The 19,926-nt window shown below is 50.3% G+C and overlaps 1 protein-coding gene across 1 annotated transcript in view; it reads left to right on the top strand.

Moving 5' to 3' along the window:
- The first annotated feature begins 1,628 nt into the window (after window positions 1-1,628).
- The window catches only part of LOC140408240 (solute carrier family 49 member A3-like), a 44,592-nt gene continuing 26,294 nt past the window's right edge, over window positions 1,629-19,926 (top strand). Inside the window, exons 1-4 of the mRNA XM_072495178.1 lie at window positions 1,629-1,782; window positions 15,678-15,897; window positions 18,626-18,702; window positions 18,813-18,950. Of these exons, the coding sequence (XP_072351279.1) occupies window positions 1,681-1,782; window positions 15,678-15,897; window positions 18,626-18,702; window positions 18,813-18,950 (537 nt within the window). The 5' untranslated portion in view covers window positions 1,629-1,680. The remainder of the gene's footprint in view (window positions 1,783-15,677; window positions 15,898-18,625; window positions 18,703-18,812; window positions 18,951-19,926) is intronic.

Genomic DNA, 19,926 nt, shown 5'->3' with positions numbered 1-19,926 from the left:
TTTAGTATCGTCTGCAAATTTACTCACCCACCCTTCTGCGCCTTCGTCTAGGTCATTGATAAAAATGACAAACAGCAACGGCCCCAGAACAGATCCTTGTGGTACTCCACTTGTGACTGTACTCCATTCTGAACATTTCCCATCAACCACCACCCTCTGTCTTTCAGCTAGCCAATTTCTGATCCACATCTCTAAATCACCCTCAATCCCCAGCCTCCGTATTTTCTGCAATAGCCTACCGTGGGGAACCTTATCAAACGCTTTACTTTGTGGGTCAGGTGAACTCTATGATACACTTTGGGGTTCTCTGAACCCTGACCCATAACACTTGCACGAGGGGATCGTATTCCCTCAAACTACACCAATTTCCTCCATAGAATCTCCCGTAGCCCAGGAAAAAAGAGCCAAAACCCCAATGCACTGGCAGGAGTCACCCACGTATACGACTGCTCACCAGGTCGCCGCTGCTGGAAGTCCTCTAACCAATATAATGCCGTATTGTTGACTCCTGATTCATGGGCTATTTCTAATGTGGCTATTCAGCAAATTGTAGTTTTGATGCTATGTAACTCTGACCATGTTTTGCTATGCTGTAGTTTTCGCACTCTGCTGTAGAGGTGGAAGTATTTCTGTTTATTTCAGTGCTGTAATTCTTTTTTTATAATTGTTTTTTATTGGGTTTTTCGAACATAGTATATTTACAGGTGTACACAAAGAATAGAAAAAAAGAGAAGATAATACAAACAAGATAAAAACACCACCGCTATATAATTAGCAAAATCACGTAAATAAAAAGTAAAACAACCAAGGTGTGGGAAGTGTACGTACATCAAGGTGCTGGAGAGACGGTTCCTGTGTACCTGTGTACCTGTGTACATGTCTTGCCGGGGAAGGGCGGGGGGGGGGGTGCCTTTTCTTTTTCTTCCCACCAGTAATACAAGATAGATCTGTATTACTGGTGCCCCTGATGTTGCTTCTCCCGGTCGGTTTTTGCTGCTGTTGTGCGTTTGCTTCTGCTTCGGCCGGCTGTCGTTTCCTCCTCCTGTATTTTCTTTCTCTCTGTTGCTGTGCTTGTCAAGGTCGTTATCATTTCCTGTGCTCTCCTTCCAGTTTTTGTGTTCCCTCGTCTTTCCCCCCCACTCTGGTCCCCTCTTGTTCTTTGCCCAATGTACTTCCTTCTCTCTCTTCCCCCCCCCCCCTTCCCTCTCCCTCCCTGTAGCTCTCGTTTCTTTTCTATTGTGCTTAGCTGCTCCCTCTTACACTGATCCCCCTCCACCCCCGGGTCTTTCCCTCCTTCCTTCTCTTTTCTCATGTTTTGGCTGCTTTCCCCTGGCTCTTGGCTACTTGATTATTTATCAGCTTGTTCGTTGGCCACAAACAGGTCCCGAACAGTTGGGTGTACGGCTGCCATGTTCTGAGGAAGCCATCGTCCGACCCTCAGGTGACAAATTTGATTTTCTCCGTTTGGGGAGATTCCGATAGGTCGGACAGACAGTCTACAGCTTTGGGTGGTGCTGTTGACTGCCAGCAGGATTCCGTGCTGTAATTCTGACCATGTTTTGCTATGCTGTAGTTTTTGTGTTCTTCAGCCGAGGTGCCAGTAATTATTTCTGTTTATTTCAGTGCTGGTTGACGTTTGCACCAGTTGCAGATCAGACAGCGCAGTACTTCCACATTTCCATGGATCAAGTCAATTGGTTATCAATGATCTACCTCATTGTTGGTGTTCCCTTTGGATTTGGGACAACATGGATACTTGACATGCTTGGACTTAAAACTTCAGTAAGTTTAGTTGTAAATAATCTCCAGGTCTCTTGATGCATGTTTGGTGTAGTACCGAGTGCAGAAACTTTGGTAGCTTTTCTCGTCAGTTAAATAGAACAAACGTCCTGTTAATCATTACCTAACTTGAAGGTGGTTTGTGGAGGAGCTGTTGTCAAGTGACACTTAAACCTGAATCACTTCTTCAGTGTTTCCCTCCCTACCCCCTCCTCTAACCAAAAAAGAAAACAACCGCTGTAAAGATCAAGGGGAAGGTTCGAGGGTAGAAAGAAGTTCAAACGTGACGTCACGGCCTGCAGGTAAGGGATTGGCTGGTGACTGGTAAGTAGTTTTTCTTTTATTTTCCCTCAGGTGTTATTGTGCAGGGCGCAGAGGTTGCTGAGTGAGTGCTTGCCGAGAAGGGGAGTGAATAACAGGTAAGCTCTTTCTTTCTTTTTCTTTTTTTAATCCAGAGGGGATGGCAGGGAAGGTAGTACAATGTTCCTCCTGCAGAATGTTTGAGGTGAGGGACACTGTCCGTGACCCTGCTGATTTCATCTGTGGGAAGTGCACCCATATCCAGCTCCTCAGAAACCGTGTTAGGGAACTGGAGCTGGAGCTGCATGAACTTCGGATCATTCGGGAGGCAGAGGTGGTCATAGATAGAAGCTTCAGGGATGCAGTTACTCAGAAGAATAAAGATAGATGGGTGACGGTGAGAGGGGCTGGGAGGAAGCAGTCAGTACAGGGATCCCCTGTGGTCGTTCCCCTGAGTAACAAGTATACCGCTTTGGATACTGTTGGGGGGGGGGACTTACCAGGGGTAAGCCATGGGGTACAGGTCTCTGGCACATAGTCTGTCCCTGTTGCTCAGAAGGGAAGGGGGGAAAGGAGTAGAGTATTAGTCATTGGAGACTCCATAGTTAGGGAGATAGATGGGAGATTCTGTCGGGACGAGAGAGACTCTCGGTTGGTGTGTTGCCTCCCTGGTGCCAGGGTGCGTAATGTCTCGGATCTTGTTTTAGGGATCCTTAAGGGGGAGGGGAGCAGCCCCAAGTCGTGGTCCACATAGGTACCAACAACATAGATAGGAAAAGGGATAGGGATGTAAGGCAGGAATTCAGGGAGCTAGGGTGGAAACTTAGATCTAGGACAAACAGAGTTATTATCTCTGGGTTGTTCCCCGTGCCACGTGATAGCGAGATGAGGAATAGGGAGAGAGAGGAGTTGAACACCTGGCTACAGGGATCGTGCAGGAGGGAGGGTTTCAGATTTCTGGATAATTGGGGCTCATTCTGGAGTCGGTGGGAACTCTACAAACGGGATGGTCTACACCTGGACCAGAGGGGTACCACTATCCGGGGGGGGGGGACATTTGCTAATGCTCTTCGGGAGGGTTTAAACTAGTTCAGCAGGGGCTTGGGAACCTGAATTGTAGCTCCAGCACACAGGAGGTTGAGAGTAGTGAGGTCATGAGTAGGGTTTCAAAGTTGCAGGAGTGTGCAGGCAGGAAGGTGGTTTAAAGTGTGTCTTCAATGCTAGGAGCATCCGGAATAAGGTGGGTGAACTTGCGGCATGGGTTGGTACCTGGGACTTCGATGTTGTGGCCATTTCGGAGACGTGGATCGAGCAGGGACAGGAATGGTTGTTGCAGGTGCCGGAGTTTAGATATTTCAGTAAACTCAGGGAGGGTGGTAAAAGAGGGGGAGGGGTGGCATTGTTAGTCAAGGACAGTATTACGGTGGCAGAAAGGACGTTTGATGAGGACTCGTCTACTGAGGTAGTATGAGCTGAGGTTAGAAACAGGAAGGGAGAGGTCACCCTGTTAGGGGTTTTCTATAGGCCTCCGAAAAGTTCCAGAGATGTAGAGGAAAGGATTGCAAAGATGATTCTGGATAGGAGCGAAAGCAACAGGGTAGTTGTTATGGGGGACTTGAACTTTCCAAATATTGACTGGAAACGCTACAGTTCGAGTACTTTAGATGGGTCCGTTTTTGTCCAATGTGTGCAGAAGGGTTTCCTGTCACAGTATGTAGATAGGCCAATGAGAGGCGAGGCCATATTGGATTTGGTACTGGGTAATGAACCAGGACAGGTGTTAGATTTGGAGGTAGGTGAGCACTTTGGTGATAGTGACCACAATTTGATTATGTTTACTTTAGTGATGGAAAGGGATAGGTATGTACCGCAGGGCAAGAGTTATATCTGGGGGAAAAGCAATTATGATGCGATGAGGTAAGACTTAGGATGCATCGGATGGAGAGGAAAACTGCAGGGGATGGGCACAATGGAAATGTGGAGCTTGTTCTTGGAACAGCTACTGCGTGTCCTTGATAGGTATGTACCTGTCAGGCAGGGAGGAAGTGGTTGAGCAAGGGAACCGTTGTTTACTAAAGCAGTCGAAACACTTGTCAAGAGGAAGAAGGAGGCTTATGTAAAGATGAGACATGAAGGTTCGGTTAGGGCGCTCGAGAGTTACAAGTTGGCTGGGAAGGACCAAAAGAGAGAGCTAAGAAGAGCCAGGAGGGGACATGAGAAGTCTTTGGCAGGTGGGATCAAGGATAACCCCAAAGCTTTCTACAGATATGTCAGGAATAAACGAATGACTTGGATAAGAGTAGGGCCAGTCAAGGACAGTAGTGGGAATTTGTGCTTGGAGTCCGAGGAGATAGGAGAGGTGCTAAATGAATATTTTTCGTCAGTATTCACACAGGAAAAAGACAATGTTGTCAAGGAGAATACTGAGATTCAGGCTACTAGACTAGAAGGGCTTGAGGTTCATAAGGAGGAGGTGTTAGCAATTCTGGAAAGTGTGAAAATAGATAAGTCCCCTGGACTGGATGGGATTTATCCTAGGATTCTCTGGGAAGCTAGGGAAGGAGATTGCTGAGCCTTTGGCTTTGATCAGGTTTAGCACAGGGCTAAATCACTGGTTTTGAAAGCAGACCAAGGCAGGCCAGCAGCACGGTTCAATTCCCGTAACAGCCTCCCTGAACAGGCGCCGGAATGTGGCGACTAGGGGCTTTTCACAGTAACTTCATTTGAAGCCTACTTGTGACAATAAGCAATTTTCATTTTCAATTCATCTTTAAGTCATCTTTGTCGCCAGGAATAGTGCCAGAAGACTGGAGGATAGCAAATGTTGTCCCCTTGTTCAAGAAGGGGAGTAGAGACAACCCCGGTAACTATAGACCAATGAGCCTTACTTCTGTTGTGGGCAAAAACTTGGAAAGGTTTATAAAAGATAGGATGTATAATCATCTGGAAAGGAATAATGTGATTAGAGATAGTCAACACGGTTTTGTGAAGGGTAGGTCGTGCCTCACAAACCTTATTGAGTTCTTTGAGAAGGTGACCAAACAGGTGGATGAGGGTAAAGCAGTTGATGTGGTGTATATGGATTTCAGTAAAGCGTTTGATAAGGTTCCCCACGGTAGGCTACTGCAGAAAATACGGAGGCATGGGATTCAGGGTGATTTAGCAGTTTGGATTAGAAATTGGCTAGCTGGAAGAAGACAAAGGGTGGTGGTTGATGGGAAATGTTCAGACTGGTGTCCAGTTACTAGTGGTGTACCACAGGGATCTGTTTTGGGGCCACTGCTGTTTGTCATTTTTATAAATGACCTGGAGGAGGGCGTAGAAGGATGGGTGAGTAAATTTGCAGATGACACTAAAGTCGGTGGAGTTGTGGACAGTGCGGAAGGATGTTACAAGTTACAGAGGGACATAGCACTGGGCTGAGAGGTGGCAAATGGCGTTTAATGCAGAAAAGTGTGAGGTGATTCATTTTGGAAGGAATAACAGGAAGACGCAGTACTGGGCTAATGGTAAGATTCTTGGCAGTGTGGATGAGCAGAGAGATCTCGGTGTTCATGTACATAGATCCCTGAAAGTTGCCACCCAGGTTGAGAGGGTTGTTAAGAAGGCGTACGGTGTGTTAGCTTTTATTGGTAGAGGGATTGAGTTTCGGAGCCACAAAGTCATGTTGCAGCTGTACAAAACTCTCGTGCGGCCGCATTTGGATTATTGCGTGCAATTCTGGTCGCCGCATTATAGGAAGGATGTGGAAGTATTGGAAAGGGTGCAGAGGAGAATTACCAGAATGTTGCCTGGTATGGAGGGAAGATCTTATGAGGGAAGGCTGAGGGACTTGAGGCTGTTTTCGTTAGAGAGAAGAAGGTTAAGAGGTGACTTAATTGTGGCATACAAGATGATCAGAGGATTAGATAGGGTGGACAGTGAGAGCCTTTTTCCTCTGATGGTGATGTCCAGCACGAGAGGACATAGCTTTAAATTGAGGGGAGATAGATATAAGACAGATGGCAGAGGTAGGTTCTTTACTCAGAGAGTAGTAAGGGCGTGGAATGCCTTGCCTGCAACAGTAGTGGACTCGCCAACACTAGGGGCATTCAAATGGTCATTGGATAGACATATGGACGATAAGGGAATAGTGTAGATGGGCTTTCGAGTGGTTTCACAGGTCGGCGCAACATCGAGGGCCGAAGGGCCTGTACTGCGCTGTAATGTTCTATGTTCTACCTCATCGCCCAGGGTTTATCTACTAAATCTCGGAAGGTTGTTTTGTTTACTCTCTACATACATTGAAATACGATAAATGTTGCTGCTTTGTTGTCTGCCTCAGAGGATGGTGCATTTTCTGAGACTGCACCTGATTGGAGGAAGCAGCTGCACAAATGTTCCCCACTCACTGATGTGGGGGCCCAGCACATCTGTGCAGGAGACCAGGCTGGAGCACTCCTAACCATCTTCAACTCAAAGTAACCTGTGGATGCTCCATCTCAGCCTTTTCCCCAGCATCACAGATGCCAGTCTTCAGCTAATTCGATTCACTCCACCTGATCTCGAGAAGCGGCTGAAGGTACTGAATACGGCAAAGGCTGTGGGCCCTGATAAACAAATTCCACGACAGCAATTCACCATGGCTTCTTTTAGAGCACCTTCTGTGTGGGTTTCCTCCGGGTGCTCCAGTTTCCTCCCACAGTCCAAAAATGTGCAGGTTTGGTCGATTGGCCATGATCCATTGTCGCTGGGTGGGCTATGGGGATAGCCTGGCGGATTGGACCTCGGTCGGGTGCTCGAAATTTTGGAATGTCGCTGCAGACCCGGGCCGAATGGCCTCCTGCACTGTAGGGATTCTCTGATAATATTCCATATTTCCCTAGGACAGCAAGGTAGCACAGTGGTTAACTGTTGCTTCACAGCTCCAGGGTCCCAGGTTCGATTCCAGGCTGGGTCACTGTCTGTGCGGAGTCTGCACATCCTCCCCGTGTCTGCGTGGGTTTCCTCCGGGTGTCCGGTTTACTCCCATAATCCAAAGATGTGCAGGTTAAGTGGACTGGCCGTGCTAAATTGTCTCTTAGTGTCCAGGGATGTGCAGGTTAGGTTCTGGGAATACGAGGATAGGGTGAGGTCGATTTTACAGCTGAATATCGATAGGCTAGGAGATTGAGCCAATGTTTGGCAGATGGAGTTTAAAAAAAAAAACATTTTTTTATTAAGGTTTTCATAGAATATCAATAACAAAATGAAAAAGGAACCCAACAGGGTTAAGTACAAAACAGTCTCGGAAAACAACCCTGCATACCCCCCTCCCCCTGTACATCAATAATAAATTAACACCCCGACTTTACACAAAGCAAACATAGCAAATATATACATCCCCTCAGACCCCCTAGTGTAAATGAACAAAAACACAAATAAAGTACCCCCCCCCCCGAGCTGCTGCTGCTGACCATTGTCTACCGTTCTGCCAGGAGGTCTAAGAACGGTTGCCACCGCCTAAAGAACCCTTGTACCGACCCTCTCCAACTTAATAAACCTTGCCATATCGTTGATCCAGGATTCCATGCTTGGGGGCCTCGCATACTTCCACTGAAGAAGAATCCTTCGCCGGGCTACCAGGGACGCAAAGGCCAGAATTCCAGCCTCTTTCGCCTCCTGCACTCCCGGCTCCTCTGCCACCCCAAATATTGCGAGCCCCCAGCCCGGTTTGACCCTGGATCCTACCAACCTCGACACCGTCCTCGCTACGCCCTTCCAAAATTCCACCAGCGTTGGGCATGCCCAGAACATATGGGTGTGATTTGCTGGGCTCCCTGAGCACCTAACACACCTGTCCTCACCCCCAAAGAACCTGCTCATCCTTGTCCCGGTCATGTGTGCCCTGTGCAGCACCTTAAACTGTATGAAGCTGAGCCTCGCACACGAAGAGGAAGAGTTCACCCTCCCTAGGGCATCTGCCCACGTCCCTTCCTCAATCTCCTCTCCCAACTCCTCCTCCCACTTACCTTTCACCTCCACCACCGAGGCCGCCTCCTCCTCCTGCATCACCTGGTAAGTTTCCGAGATCTTCCCCACTCTTCCCCCCCCCCCCCCCCCCCCCCCGGAGATCACCCTGTCCTGTACTGTGTGGCAGTAGCCGCGGGAATTCCACCACCTGCCGTCTGGCAAACGCCCTTACCTGTAAGTACCTGAAGGTGTTCCCCGGGGGGGAGCCCGTACTTCTCCAGCTCACCCAGGCTCACGAACTTCCTGTCCACAAACAGGTCCCCCAACCTTCGTATCCCTGCCCTGTGCCACCCCGAAAACCCTCCATCTGTTCTCCCTGGGACGAACCGGTGGTTCCCCCGTATTGGGGTCCACACCGAGGCCCCAACTTCCCCCCCCCCCCCCCCCCGTGCCGCCTCCACTGCCCCCAGATGTTGAGGGCAGCCACCACCACCGGGCTCGTGGTATACCTCCTTGGAGGGAACGGCAGCGGCTCCGTTGCCAGCGCCCCCAGACTCGTACCCATACAAGACGCCGTCTCCAGCCCCTTCCATGCAGACCCCTCCCCCTCCATCACCCACTTGTGCACCATCGTCGCATTGCCGGCCCAGTAGTGCCCACAGAGGTTGGGCAGCGCCAGCCCCCCCCTATCTCTACTCCTCTCCAGGAACACCCTTCTCACCCTCTGAGTCCCTCGTGCCCACACAAACCCCATTATACTCCTGTTGACCCGCCTAAAAAAGGCCTTCGTGATAAACACGGGGAGGCACTGGAACAGGAACAAAAACCTTGGGAGCACCGTCATTTTGATTGACTGCACCCTACCCGCCAAGGACAGCAGCAACGTGTCATAGATCATAGAATTTACAGTGCAAAAGGAGGCCATTCGGCCTATCGAGTCTGCACCGGCTCCCGGAAAGAGCACCCTACCCAAGGTCAACATCTCCACCCTATCCCCATAACCCAGTAACCCCACCCAACACTACGGGCAACTTTGGACACTAAGGGCAATTTAGCATGGCCAATCCACCTAACCTGCACATCTTTGAACTGTGGGAGGAAACTGGAGCACCCGGAGGAAACCCACGCACACACGGGGAGGATGTGCAGACTCCGCACAGACAGTGACCCAAGCCAGAATCGAACCTGGGACCCTGGAGCTGTGAAGCAATTGTGCTATCCACAATGCTACCGTGCTGCCCCACCTCTTGAACTCCTCCTCCATTTGCTCCACCAGCTTTGTGAAATTAAGCCTATACAGGGCCCCCCAGCTCCTGGCCACCTGGACACCCAAATACCTGAAGCTCCTCTCTGCCCTTTTTAGTGGGAGCTCGCCAATCCCCCTCTCCTGGTCCCCTGGGTGAACCACGAACAGCTCGCTCTTTCCCATGTTGAGCTTGTACCCCGAGAAATCCCCGAATTCCCTAAGGATCCTCATTACCTCCGGCATTCCCCCCACCGGGTCCGCCACATACAGCAGCAAATCGTCCGCATAGAGCGACACCCTGTGCTCCTCCCCACCCCGCACCAACCCCCTCCAGTTCCTCGACTCCCTCAGTGCCATAGCCAGAGGTTCAATCGCCAGTGCGAAGAGCAGGGGGGCAGGGGACACCCCTGCCTAGTCCCTCGGTGCAACCGAAAGTACTCGGACCTCCTCTTGTTCGTGGCCACACTGGCCATCGGGACCTCGTACAACAGCCTAACCCACCTGACAAACCCCTCCCCAAACCCGAATCTCTTCAGCACCTCCCACAGGTACCCCCACTCTACCCTATCGAAGGCTTTCTCAGCGTCCATCGCCACCACTATCTCCGCCTCCCCCTCCCTCGCCGGCATCATGATAACGTTCAAAAGCCTCCGCACATTCGCGTTCAACTGTCTCCCCTTCACAAACCCCGTCTGGTCTTCATGGATGATCTGCGGCACACAATCCTCAATCCTCGTGTCTGAGACCTTCGCCAGCACCTTGGCATCTACATTTAGCGAGGAAATCAGTCTGTAAGACCCACACTGCAGGGGATCCTTGTCCCGCTTCAGGACCAAGGAGATCAGTGCCCGGGACATCGTCGGGGGTAAAGGCCCCCCCCTCCCTTGCCTCATTAAAGGTCCTAACTAACAGCAGGCCCAACAGGTCCATATATTTTTTATAGAATTCGACTGGGAAACCGTCCGGCCCCGGTGCCTTCCCTGCCTGCATGCTTCCTATCCCTTTGGTCAGCTCCTCCAGCCCAATCGGGGCCCCCAGTCCCGCCACAAGTCCCTCCTCCACCTTTGGAAACCTCAATTGGTCCAGGAAGCGGCCCATCCCTCCCTCCTCCCGTGGGGGCTCGGATCGGTACAATTCCTCATAAAAGTCCCTGAAGACCCCATTGATGCCAACCCCCCTCCGTACCACGCTCCCTCCCCTGTCCTTAACTCCCCCGATCTCCCTAGCTGCGTCCTGCTTTCGATGCTGATGCGCCCGCATCCGGCTTGCCTGTTCCCCATGCTCGTAGACCGCCCCCTGGGCCTTCCTCCACTGCACCTCCGCCTTCCTGGTGGTCACCAGGTCGAATTCGGCCTAGAGGCTGCACCTCTTCCTCAACAATCCTTCCTCGGGCACCTCCGCATACCTCCTGTCTACCCTCACCATCTCCCGCACCAGCCTCTCCCTCTCCCCCTGCTCCCTCCTCTCCTTGTGGGCCCTAATGGAGATCAGCTCTCCCCAACCACCGCCTTCAGCCCTCCCATACCATCCCCACTCGGACCTCCCCGTTATCGTTGGCCTCCAGGTACCTCTCTATACTTCCTCGGACCCGCTCGCTCACCTCCTCGTCCACAAACAGCCCCACCTCCAAGTGCCACAACGGGCACTGGTCCCTCTCCTTCCCCAGCTCTAAGTCCACCCAATGCGGGGCGTGGTCCGAAATGGCTATCGCCGAGTACTCCGTATCCTCTACTCATGCTGTCAGTGCCCTGCTCATAACAAAGTCGATTCAGGAATAAGCCTTGTGGACATGAGAAAAATGAAAATTCTCTAGCCCCCAGCCATGCAAATCTCCAAGGGTCCACCCCTCCCATCTGGTCCATAAACCCCCTCAGCACTCTAGCCGCCGCCGGCTTCCTACTCGTCCTAGACCTGGAGCGATCCAGTGCCGGATCCAGCACCGTGTTAAAGTCTCCCCCCATTATCAGGCCCCCCCTTCCAAATCTGGGAGCCGACCCAACATACGGCGCATAAAACCCGCATCGTCCCAGTTCGGGGTATACACGTTGACCAGCACCACCCTCTCTCCCCTTGCAGCTTACCACTTACCATTACGTACCTACCGCCATTATCTGCCACAATGCTCGACGCCTCGAATAACACCTTCTTTCCCACCAAGATCGCCACCCCTCGATTTTTGGCATCTAGCCCCGAGTGAAACACCTGACCTACCCACCCTTTCCTCAATCTTACCTGGTCTGCCACCTTCAGATATGTGTCCTGGAGCATAACCACATCCGCCTTGAGCCCCTTCAGGTGCGCGAACACGTGGGCCCGCTTAACCGGCCCATTCAGTCCCCTTACATTCCAGGTTATCAGCCGGATCAGGGGCCCGCACCCCACACCTGGCCCGTTCCCCACCGCAGCATACCCCCATCTCGACCCCCCTCCCCCCCCCCCCCCCCCCCCCCACTCGCTCCAGCTCCTCCTTGACCTTAGCAGCAGCAACTCGATTTCCCCCCCCCCCCCCCACTCGCTCCAGCTCCTCCTTGACCTTAGCAGCAGCAACTCGATCCCCCCCCCCCCCCCCCCCCCCCCCGGGCTAGGACCCATCCTAGCTGGTTTACTCCCCCCATTGCAGTTCCACCAGTCTGCTGACCCTGGCCACTCCCGCCTCTCCTTCGACTCCTCCCATTGTGTGACACACCCTCCTCTCCTGCTCCCCATCCACAGGCTCTCCCCCTCCCCTCTCTGTTCTAAGCGCGGGAAACAGTCCTCGCTTCCCTGCCCCCCCCCCCCCCAGTCTTCGGTGCAGGAAAAAAAGCCCGCGCTCTCCACCTACCAGGCCCCGCCACCAATCAAAACAGTGCCCAACCCGCCCCATCCACCCTCCCCATCCACCCTCCCCATCCACCCTCCCCAACCCGAAAGAGAAAAACACAGAGAAAAAGAAACCCAAAGCAATGCAAAGGCCCCCCCCCCCCCCGAATAAAAAAAAATAGGCATAACATATCCACCGCAGTCCCCAATCGCCCACCCCGATCCTCAGTCTGTGTCCAGCTTCTCGGCCTGAACAAAGGCCCACGCCTCCTACGGAGACTCAAAATAATGGTGCCGGTCCTTGTAGGTGACCCACAGTGGTGCCGGCTGCATCATGCCAAACTTCACCCCCTTCCTGTGCAGCACCGCCTTCGCTCGATTGTACCCGGCCCTCCTCTTCGCCGCCTCCTTACTCCAGTCCTGGTATATTTGAACCTCCGCGTTCTCCCACCTGCTGCTCCTCTCCTTCTGAAACCGCTGAAACCGCACCAGCACCGCCTGCGGAGGCTCGTCAGCCTTGGGCCTCCTCGCCAGCACTCTATGGGCCCCTTCCAGCTCCAGGGGCCCCTGGAAGGACCCTGCTCCCACCAGCGAGTTCAACATGGTGACCACATAGGCCCCCACGTCCGGCCCCTCCGGGTGGCCCAGAATCCGCAAATTCTTCCACCTCGACCGATTCTCCATCTCCTCGAACCGCTCCTGCCATTTCTTGTGGAGCGCCTCGTGCGCCTCCACCTTTACCGCCAGGCCTAAGATCTCGTCCTCGTTGTCGGAGTTCTTTTGTCGGGCCTCGCGGATCGCCAGCCCCTGGGCCGTCTGTGTCTCCAGCAGCTGATCAATAGAAGCCTTCATCGGCTCAAGCAGGTCCGTTTTGATCTCTCTGAAGCAGCGCTGGATACCCTCCTGCTGCTCCTGCGCCCACTGCATCCACGCTGCCTGGTCTCCGCCCGCCGCCATTTTGTTCTTCTTCCCTCGCACCTTCTTCGGGTCCACCACCACCTTTTATGTCGCCCCGCTCCTAGTAGAAGCCATATACTATCGGGGAATTGTTGTAATCTCCTTCCCACACCGGGAAACGTTGAAAAAGTGCCGTTGGGGGCCCTGAAAAGAGCCCAAAAGTCCGTTTTTGCGGGAGCCGCCGAATGTGCGACTTAGCTCCGCATAGCCACAACCGGAAGTGGCAGATGGAGTTTGATGTGGATAAGTGTGAAGTTATCCATTTTGGCTGAAAGACTAGTCGGGCAAATTATCTAAATGTAAAGCAGATTCAAACTGAGTCTGGGCAGAGGGAGCTAGATTGGCCACGCTAAATTGCACTTTAATGTCCAAAAAGGTTTGGTTAGGTGGGGTTGCTGGGTTAATGGGATAGGCTGGGGGCCTGACCCTAGGTAGGTACCCTTCCAAAGGATAGATGCAGACCTGATGGGCCGAATGGCCTCCTTCTGCAGTGTAGTGATTCTATGATTCATCCCATTGCTTCTACTAAAATAATTTAGCTGGAATTTCACACCTTGCATCCACCAGCCTGAGGAACAAGATAATAGTCAGACAAAACTTTAAAACATCCAGAAATTCAGGGCGGCATGTGGCGCAGTGGTTAGCACTGGGACTACGCCACTGAGCACCCGGGTTCAAATCCCAGCCCTGGGTCACTGTCCGTGTGGATTTTGCACATTCTCCCCGTGTCTGCGTGGGTTTCACCCTCACAACCCAAAGATGTGCAGGGTAGGTGAATTGGCCACGCTAAATTGCCCCTTAATTGGAAAAAGAATTATTGGCTACTCTAAATTCAAAAGAAACATCCAGAAATTCAAAGTAGTAAAGCAGCCAGGCAATTAGTGCAGTGATGTGATATGTTGTATGTTGAGGTTGGTTCCATACATTTTTTTGAACTACGTCCGAGTATCTGGAATCTACTTGAACAACATGACACGTGGTTTAAGACCACTCCTATCGCTAGCGCCTGTGGCGATGTTGCTCTGTTACACTGAAAAACCAGTCTGAATAATGCACTCAATCCCCGCAATGGGGCAGGAACTGCTCCACTGACTGACTTGAATGGTGCTACCAATACAACACGTTGCTCGGAATGCATAACTGGTGCTCGCCTAACTCTCTCAGTTTCTTTCAAAATGATTGTGGCTATACATAATTTAAATATGAACAAAAAACAAAGAGAATTACAGCACAGGAACAGGCCCTTCGGCCCTCCCAGCCTGCGCTGATCCAGATCCTTTATCTAAACCTGTCGCCTATTTTCCAAGGATCTACTTCCCTCTGTTCCCCGCCCGTTCATATATCTGTCTAGATGCATCTTAAATTATGCTATCGTGCCCGCCTCTATCACCTCCGCTGGCAAAGCGTTCCAGGCACCCACCACCCTCTGCGTAAAAACGTTCCACACACATCTCCCTTAAACTTTCCCCCTCTCACCTTGAAATCGTGACCCCTTGTAATTGACAGCCCCACTCTTGGAAAAAGCTTGTTGCTATCCTGTCCATACCTCTTATAATTTTGTAGACCTCAATCAGGTCCCCCCTCAACATCTGTCTTTCCAACGAAAACAATCCTAATCTACTCAACCTTTCTTCATAGCTAGCACCCTCCATACCAGGCAACATCCTGGTGAACCTCCTCTGCATCCTCTCTAAAGCATCCACATCCTTCTGATAATGTGGCGACCAGAACTGTACGCAGTATTCCAAATGTGGCCTAACCAAAGTCCTATACAACTGTAACATGACCTGACGACTCTTGTACTCAATACCCCTTCTGATGAAGGAAAGCATGCTGTATGCCTTCTTGACCACTCTATCGACCTGCGTTGCCACCTTCAGGGTACAATGGACCTGAATTCCCAGATCTCTCTGTACATCAATTTTCCCCAGGACTCTTCCATTGACCGTAGAGTCCGCTCTTGAATTGGATCTTCCAAAATGCATCATCTCACATTTGCCTGGATTGAACTCCATCTGCCATTTCTCTGCCCAACTCTCCAGTCTATCTATATTTTGCTGTATTATCTGACAGTCCGCCTCACTATCTGCAACTCCGCCAATCTTAGTATCATCTGCAAACTTGCTTATCAGACCACCTATACCTTCGTCCAGATCATTTATGTATATCACAAACAACAGTGGTCCGAGCACGGATCCCTGTGGAACACCACTAGTCACCGTTCTCCAGTTTGAGACACTCCCTTCCACCACTACTCTCTGTCTCCTGTTGCCCAGCCAGTTCTTTATCCATCGAGCTAGTACACCCTGAAGCCCACACGACTTTGTGCAGAATGTGCAGAATTTGATCGTGCTTATTAAAGTTAACACATTGAACCTCGTGAATTTATATAATTTCTGCGTGCCAGTGATGTGTTCTGCAATTTCTTGTATCAATCATAAACTAATTTATTTTTGATAGACTCAGATATTTGTGAATTATTATAGGTTGTAATGTTTCTAAAACAAATAGAACATCACTTGAATTAATCTGGATTTAATTAGTGTGGATGTAAAGCATGGAGGATATCTGCAAAATCGTCAAGTATTTTCACTGCATAATCACAAAAGCACAAACTGGCCAACACCTAATCATTGAATAATCCCTCTGATCTTCCGCACTGTAGCTGATCCTGAGCTCATGGCTGAACCTCGCTGGTTGTGCAGTGCAACTCTTAAGTGTTGCTTTCTTCATACCTCATGAAAGCTGGAAATTTCCTCTTCTGATGGTGGGCCAGACTCTTGGTGCATTCGCACAGCCATTGGTTCTCTTTTCTCCAACAAAATTGGCTGCTACTTGGTTTCCAGAACAACAGAGAGCAACAGCAAACATGATTTCATCAATGGGTGAGTTGTTTCGCTTGAAATGAATATGATTCATCTTTCACAAAGCACCAGTGACGTCTCATTTGGATTATTGTGTATAAGATCAGCCAACAGCCGAGGAAAAGCACAGAACATCCACCTATTTTCTACTGAAGTGAAGAAAGCATAAGGAATGCTTGGCTGTAGAAATCAAGACATGGGGCACAAGAGCAAGGACGTTATGCTAAACTTTATGCAACACTAATTAGACGTCAGTTGCAGTATTCCGAACAATTCTTGGCACCATGTTTTGAGGAAGGAGTTGAAAATCTTGCCGAGGTGTTTTATTAGAATGCAGGAGAGATTGACAAAGCTGGGATTGTTTTCCTTGGAGCATAGAAGGTTCAGAGAAGATTATTCTTTAAAATCTTTAACTGGTTTGATAGAGTAAATAAGGAGCAAGTATTTCTTTAGGTCTATCAGCAGAGGACAAAGATTCAAGATAATGGTGAAAGATGCAAACAGACGTGGAATATTATTGAAGCTGTGAGTCACGGTCTAGAACACACTGCCTGAAATGGGGTGGGAGTGGCTTCAATAATAACTTTCACAAGGGAATATACTTAAATTTGTGGGGCCACAGGGCAAGATTGGGGAGTGGGACCAATTAACCGGCACAGATGATGCCACACTAGCATTCCACAGACGGTGTTTTATGTTTAGTGTGGTCTTCCAGAGACTGCCATGTGCTTTGTTTAGTAAATTATGTTATAGGGCAATTAAATGCAATATTCACTTTTACCCATTTGCTTAATTTCGTTTTGAATCCCTTTTCCCTCTTCTAAAAGACATGTGTTTTTGACCTGAGTCGAATCTTGGCTTTATTTCTTCCCTGGGGGCTGGTTTCAGCTTGGGTCAGACCTGAGGTTGAAATGCAGTCCTCACTAACTGCTGCAACCCCTCTCTGCTGACTGTGAGAGTTCTAAATAAATTGAAGTCTGATAGATTAAACGTGGTTCCAGTTGATGATAGGACTAAAGCCCAAAGCTAAGAAATCAGCAGTAGTTAGCAGTTTTGAGATGTGTGTGGTTAGTTGTTGCTGCAAATGGAAATCATATAGTGGCAGGAGGAAGATTTCTCTGCTGGAGTGGAGTGAGGGAGTTTTAACTAGCAGCTGATTGGAGTACTTGGTGCTGCTAAGAGTACCTGAAATGGGAGGGGGTTCTGTTTGTTAGTAGTGACAGCAGCTGCTCTGCAAGAAAGCCTCTTGTACACTGAGCAACTGCAGGAACTGACGAGGAAATGTCCAGCTTGATATAGTGGCTAAAATGGCTGATTTGGTCCCATCCCTCTTTCTGCTTACAGACATTACAGGAAATCTCCAGTAACTCCTGTGGTGCTCGCTCTTGTGGCTGTTCCAGGTGCAAGGATGTGAAGCGATTTGACTCTTTGCTTGAACATCGGTCGGACAATTTTCTTTGAACAATGTGCAGCACTGTAATTGTGAATAAAATACCTGCCCGGTGACAGTGGTTAGCACTGCTGTCTCACAGCGCCAGAGACCCATGGTGGCACAGTGGTTAGCACTGCTGCCTCACAGTGCCAGGGCCCCAGGGTGGCATGGTGACACAGTGGTTAGCACTGCTGCCTCACAGTGCCAGGACCCGGTTCGGCATGGTGACACAGTGGTTAGCACTGCTGCCTCACAGTGCCAGGACCCGGTTCGGCATGGTGGCACAGTGGTTAGCACTGCTGTCTCACAGTGCCAGGACCCGGTTCGGCATGGTGACACAGTGGTTAGCACTGCTGCCTCACAGTGCCAGGGACCCGGGGTGGCATGGTGGCACAGTGGTTGGCACTGCTGCCTCACAGTGCTGGGGACCCGGGTTGGTTCCCTCCCTAGTCCTCCCTCGCTTTCCTCTTTCTAGCTTGTCCTGGCTATTTCCCCCTGGCTACTGGCTATTTATTTATTTGTGTTGGCCACAAATGGGTCCTGGAACAGTCGGGTGAATGGCTCCCATGTTTTGTGGAGGCCCTCTTATGACCCACGGATGTTGAATTTGATTTTCCCATTCGGAGAGATTCCGATGGGTCGGACAGCCAGTCTGCAGCTTTGGGTGGTGCTGCTGACCGCCAGCCAGTCTGCAGCTTTGGGCGGTGCTGCTGACCGCCAGCCAGTCTGCAGCTTTGGGCGGTGCTGCTGACCGCCAGCCGAGCAGGATTCTACGGCGGGCGATCAGGGAGGCAAAGGCAAGGGTGTCTGCCCTCCTCCCTATGAAGAGACCTGACTGGTCTGATACCCCAAAGAGAGCCACTTTCGGACATGGCTCCACCCTCATCCACACCACTTTGGACATTGCCTCGAAGAAGGCTGTCCAGTACCCAGCAAGTCTGGGGCAAGACCAGAACATGTGGGTGTGGTTGGCCGGGCCTCCTTGGCACCGTTCACATCTATCCTCCACCTCTGGGGAGAACATGCTCATTCGGGTTCTGGTTAAGTGGGCTCTATGTTCTATTTTTAGCTGCGTTAGGTTGAGCCTCGCGCATGTGGAGGTAGAGTTGGCCCTGTGCAGTGCTTCCAAGCAAATATCATAAATGTTCGTCCACTAATTTTTGAAATGATGCAGCAACTGCAGTGTTACAAGTGATTGAATGCATAATAATCAGCCATGATCATAATGATTGCGGAGCAGGCTTGAAGGGCCAAATGGCCTCCTTCTGCTCCTATTTTCTCTGCTTCTAATTGTTTTTGTCCTCCCTGGCAATCTAGCCAATCCATTAGGTATTCTGTTTGCCAATATACTTTCCCCTCTGTTGGTGAAGAAGCCATCTTCAATGCCAGTGTTGGTAAGCACATTCGCAATCTTCATATGTTTCACATGCAGATTATTATTTGGAGTACACCTGCATTTTCCAGAGGGAGTAAATTGTGGCTTTGGTCCTTGTTGAATTTTCAGCTGGGAGTGTACGCAGTCCCTGCAGCAATTGCATGTTTTCTTACGATGGTGGCAATTCGTCATAAGGTGCCTCCGACACCTCCATCTGCTGGTGCAGCTAACTCCACTTCGGAGCCCTTTTTCACGGGAATTAAGATGGTGAGTAATTATTATCCCTCGTTTAGAGTGAATGTTTGTGACTGCTGAAGCTCAGAATTAACAGTGCTTAAATAAATCGCAGAATTGAGAGAAACCAACAATCCAGTGGATCTGTCCTTTGAGAAGATGCAAGATGTTTACTCTTGGAGACAATAGCAGCAGTCTGTAACATAACAGTGCATAGAACCGAGGGTTGCAAGTTGTAAATGGTTGTTTTTTAAACTGCCCATTTACACCGAGAACATAGAATCATAGAATTTACAGTGCAGAAGGAGACCATTCGGCCCATTGAGTCTGCACCGGCTCTTGGAAAGAGCACCCCACCCTATCCCCATAACCCAGTAACCGCTCGCGCTCGGTGTGGCCGCTCGCGCTCGGCGTGGCCGCTCACCCCCGGGAGCGAAAATGAAGGTGGAAGATTCCCTCAGCGCTAGCTGGAGAGAGATTTCCAGGAACACGGGCACCACAGTGCTGGAATTCAATATTTCCAGACTATTTAGTGTTCAAGAAGGGGAGTAGAGACAACCCCGGTAACTATAGACCAGTGAGCCTTACTTCTGTTGTGTGCAAAATCTTGGAAAGGTTTATCAGAGATATGATGTATAATCATCTGAAAAGAAATAATTTAATTAGAGATAGTCAACACGGTTTCGTGAAGGGTAGGTCGTGCCTCACAAACCTTATTGAGTTCTTTGAGAAGGTGACCAAGCAGGTGGATGAGGGTAAAGCAGTTGATGTGGTGTATATGGATTTCAGTAAAGCGTTTGATAAGGTTCCCCACGGTCGGCTACTGCAGAAAATACGGAGGCATGGGATTCAGGGTGATTTAGCAGTTTGGATCAGAAATTGGCTAGCTGGAAGAAGACAAAGGGTGGTGGTTGATGGGAAGTGTTCAGACTGGAGTCCAGTTACTAGTGGTGTACCACAAGGATCTGTTTTGGGGCCACTGCTGTTTGTCATTTTTATAAATGACCTG

This window comes from Scyliorhinus torazame, chromosome 3, assembly GCF_047496885.1.
Source record: "Scyliorhinus torazame isolate Kashiwa2021f chromosome 3, sScyTor2.1, whole genome shotgun sequence".
Lineage (NCBI taxonomy): Eukaryota > Metazoa > Chordata > Chondrichthyes > Carcharhiniformes > Scyliorhinidae > Scyliorhinus > Scyliorhinus torazame.
The sequence above is the reverse complement of the archived record's forward strand: the minus strand, read 5'-3'. Positions and strand labels throughout refer to the sequence as shown.